Source organism: Trichinella spiralis (assembly GCF_000181795.1).
Source record: "Trichinella spiralis strain ISS 195 chromosome Unknown Scfld467, whole genome shotgun sequence".
NCBI classification, from domain to species: domain Eukaryota; kingdom Metazoa; phylum Nematoda; class Enoplea; order Trichinellida; family Trichinellidae; genus Trichinella; species Trichinella spiralis.
Genome location: NW_003527406.1, coordinates 1,063 through 5,093, shown reverse-complemented (window position 1 = coordinate 5,093; position 4,031 = coordinate 1,063). Strand labels below are relative to the sequence as shown.

The window sequence follows — 4,031 nt, the reverse complement described above, 5'->3', positions numbered from 1 at the left end:
AAATTGCAGCTCACATGGTGTGGTTGGTCTTTGGATGCATTGCACTGGTTGCGTTTCAATTTGCTCGCCGTCGGAGGTGGAAGGCGAATTTTCACCGATATGTTCTGTGAGTTTGGATCGTCGTTGATCTGGACCCAAGATTTGCTTGCATCTTCACCGGCCACTACTGGACCAGCAACTCCGTCCGTCTGATTCGCCGGCGCCGGCAGCGATTCGGCCAGTGCAATTTGCACGTGACGTCGATATTCCAACCAATTGTCCATCATGCGTTTAGCTCTTTCTGGACTGATGCCACGAAATGGATGATCGTCCGGCGGAGGCGATGGTGGAAACGAACCGCTGTCATCCAACTGTTCCACCAAATCCAATTGTTCGGCCAACAGAGCTGGCATCGCCCCTTCGTCGTCTGGCAATGGCTGCTTCGACGTCGATGACGACGATGCTTTTTCTTCTTCCAGTTGTTGTTCGTTGTTACTTGCCAATTTGAGATGATTCTTGGAACCTTGGTCGACTGGGATTTCTTTTATCTTCGACTTCACCGGATTTCGTTTCATCACCTTCCTCGCCAGCAGACGGCTGAACGAGCGCAACTTTTCCGGTGGCAACGTGGCGACGATACTTTCCACAAGAGAATTCACGTCTGCAGCCGGATCCACAAGCAAACTACCCACCGACGACGCTACTTGCCGTGCGCCGAGCTGCTGCTGCTGCTGCTGCTGCTGCTGCAAACCACCGTACTGCTTGATCCCCGTCCTATTATTATCCGCCGATGCCTGTTTCCTGATCGATGCTTCTCTAGTTAGACCAGTGTTGCCGGGTTGAAAGTTTGCCGACAATTCCATGGGCGGTGCCGCTGCCCGGCTGAGTTTCGGCGGCGGCTGCACTTCCGGCAACAGCACAGGCATGTCGCTGTAACGATCCGCAATGGTCAACAGGCCAGCGCCCGAACTGCCGCGTTCGGCTGAATCGATTTCAATGCTCAACGGAACCTCGGCGGATGTCGGCGGTGCGGGCGGACTGTGGTAGAACAGAGTTTGCGCTGGGGACGGATGGCCGCCGTTTGGCGATTCGGCGATGGACTGAATGCCACTGTCCGGCGTGCCGGCCGCTTCTTGGGTGGAGATGAAGTCCAAATCGCCCGGGTGCGAAGTCTTCATGCACCTGTTGGCCAAGTCGTACGTCGCGTTCGTCGGCATCGCTTGGTACCGGCACGGTGGACGGCCGCTGTAAGCATGCGCGTCGTAAACATCCAGATGATTCGTGTTCGACGATGCAGACAAATCCGTCGGACCTGTATCGGTTGTCCAGTCTTGCAGCAACGCGTTCAGATCGTTTGAGTCGATTTCTTGCAAAAAGTGGTCAAAGTCGCTGATGGATGATGAATCCTGTTGGGACAAATGCCCGTAAGCATTTGTCGCACAACTGCCGTAACTGTTGTCAACAAGCATGTGATTGCTATTATCCATAGACATTGTCTGATGATAGGCACCGGTCGGATTGACATGACAAGACGCGATCATCGGTGCAGTCTGCTGTGTCTGGGAAACTGCCTGCGCTTGTGGAAGAGCAGGAGCTTGTGGAATTTGTGGAGCTGCAGGAGGAGCGGGAGGAGCGGGAGCAGCAGCAGCGGGAGCGGGAGCAGCAACAGCGGGAGCAGGAGCAGCAGCCACAGCAGGAGGTGGAAGAGGAGGAGGAGGAGGATGCAGCGGAAGAAGTTGAGGCGGTACTACCGAGGCCATTTGCTGCATTTGGGGTACCGGCTGCACAGCAATTTTACCCGGCTGCAGGTGCACTTGTTGAACAGTAGCGGTCGGTATGAACAACGAGTTGACGTTCACCGGCGTTGCGGTGACATTGTTTCGACGAGGTAATATCACCGGATACGGTCTCCGACCGACCGGAGCAGGTTCGACACGTCTCATGTTAATGCCAGCAGCATCCCTCTGCACGAGAACAGTCGGTGCCGGTGGTAGAGCCGGTGCCAACGTTGCAGCACTAGCCGCCAGCTGCTGCTGATTTTGTTGCAGATGTTGATGTTGACCACCGGTGGCAGCAGCAGTAGTAGCATTGGTGCCGCTTTGTCTGATCAGCAGACCGTAAACCGGCGCGCCGGTTCCGTTGCGCAAAATGCATGGCAATGCTTCCATATTAGCAAAATTGACGAGCAACGTTCAAACCACACGGCCCAGAATGTTCGTTCATAATATGCCTGAAAGGAGAAAGAGATGATTGTAAAATTGCCCCGCAACAGTGTAAAACAAGGAAGATGCTGAAACGCGAGACAATTATCGACCGACGACCGACGACGACGACGGTGATAATTTTTAAAAGCGAACAAAATATTGTTTGTTTGAAAGCGCTCTGTGAATGTGAACTGGTTCCAAAATCGACACACAATTGCCGAACAACACCGTCAGGTGTATAGAATAATAGTCGACGATAGGAGCGGTAGAAAAGGCGGTCATCGAACTAATACGACGACATCGAACGACAACGACTACTGGCCATCACCAACAACCGCCGCCAGTATTATTATTACAATAATACAATATACAATTCTGAGGTTGTGAGGAAAGTCTGCTGGAAACGCAGGCCTGTATGCTCTGCTTGTCGCCTTGGACGACGACATCCTCTTTGCACAAAACCATGCACAACCAGGAACGCACAAAAACGCATACAGGCAAAGTACAGAGCGGAGACCAAATATTGGAGCCAAAAGTAAACAACGCACAAGCTGAACAACAACTTGCACAAATTTTGCATTGATTTCCCGTCGAACTGATACGAAACTGATAAGAAAAGGATGTCATTTTCAGTATTTTTTTCAACGACACGCAATGGCAATGAAAAGGAAGAAATAGAAAACTCTTATTGCCCCCTCATTTGGGCTTTGCATCACTTCTCATCTGCAACAGAAATACTACTCGTTACACGCACGAGCAGCAGCAGCTTTTGCTTCAAAATATTCAAATTATACACAATACCACACTTTTCAGCAAATATTCAATCCTCATGCAAAAAAATACGACCCAGCCACTCAGACTGTCATAATTTTTTTTGCATATTAAATATTTCATGGAGATAGGATGATGTTTTGTAACTTTCACGGATGGGTTCACTGAAATTAAAGCGGATCTCATTTTCTGATAACTTTTATATAATGAAAGCCTTAATAAAATGTAATAAAAATTGACATTTCACATGAACTGAACGAACATTTTATAAAAGAAATTAATTTTCCTATACCATGTAGAATAGCACAAATAATAGATGATGAAGTTTTACAATTGCAATATCAATTTTTAATATTTGATCAAACGATGACAATTCTATTGTTGAACTTAAAATGAAAAAAAGCTTACTAATTATTGAAAAACTAAAATTAAAATCAAAGGCAAAAAGATATTCATCATTCAACCAACCACTGATGCGGAGGGCAGAGTGTAAAAATTGAATATGCATTTAATAAAAAAAACATTAAGAAAAATTTACCCCCCCCCTCCAAAAAAAATAAAAATTTGTAATAATTACATATTCAAAGTTTATAAAAGTGAAAATCACCATCATCACTACACACGTACAGAAACGATGTATTTATGAAGTAATAAATCACCGTGCCAATAATTTCTTGATGTCAGAACAACAGATGAAATGATGCACTGAAGAGAGAGAAGCATACAAAAATGCGGAGAACAAATGAAAAATTGCCTGAAAACAAAACCAATGCCATCCAATTTGGCTGAGAAGAAAAAACCGCTCAAACCAGACGCTTTACGATGCGAAGGGGGGGGAAGGGGAATTTTGAAAATGAGGGGAAAAAGCTAGCAATAATAATAATAATAATAATAATAATAAACAGCGAACGAGAACTACTTTTTTGTTTCTGAAAAAAAATAATAATCTCCATTGTACTCAACAGGGAGCCGGTTGTTGCAACATCCGGAATTGCTAGCTCTCTTTTTGCGTTTTGTTCAGGCAAAGAACCGTGTTCAAAAGGATAGCAGCAGCACAACAGCACAACAAACAGCAAC

The 4,031-nt window shown here is 46.6% G+C and overlaps 2 protein-coding genes across 2 annotated transcripts; one reads left to right on the top strand and one right to left on the bottom strand.

Annotated features, from left to right (window-relative positions):
• Positions 1-14: 14 nt before the first annotated feature.
• On the bottom strand, positions 15-2,147 carry Tsp_12622 (hypothetical protein; the record flags this gene model as incomplete). The annotated part of the gene is made up of 3 exons (XM_003370833.1): positions 1,731-2,147; positions 731-1,538; positions 15-640 (listed from the first exon to the last, which is right to left on the bottom strand). Coding segments are annotated over exons 1-3 (1,851 nt in total), but the record flags the coding sequence as incomplete, so codon positions are not given.
• A 119-nt stretch (positions 2,148-2,266) lies between these two features.
• On the top strand, positions 2,267-2,766 carry Tsp_12621 (hypothetical protein). The gene is given in 3 exon segments (XM_003370832.1): positions 2,267-2,417; positions 2,434-2,526; positions 2,564-2,766. The coding sequence occupies 3 exon segments, from the start codon at positions 2,267-2,269 to the stop codon at positions 2,764-2,766; spliced, it is 447 nt and encodes a 148-aa protein (XP_003370880.1).
• Positions 2,767-4,031: the final 1,265 nt, after the last annotated feature.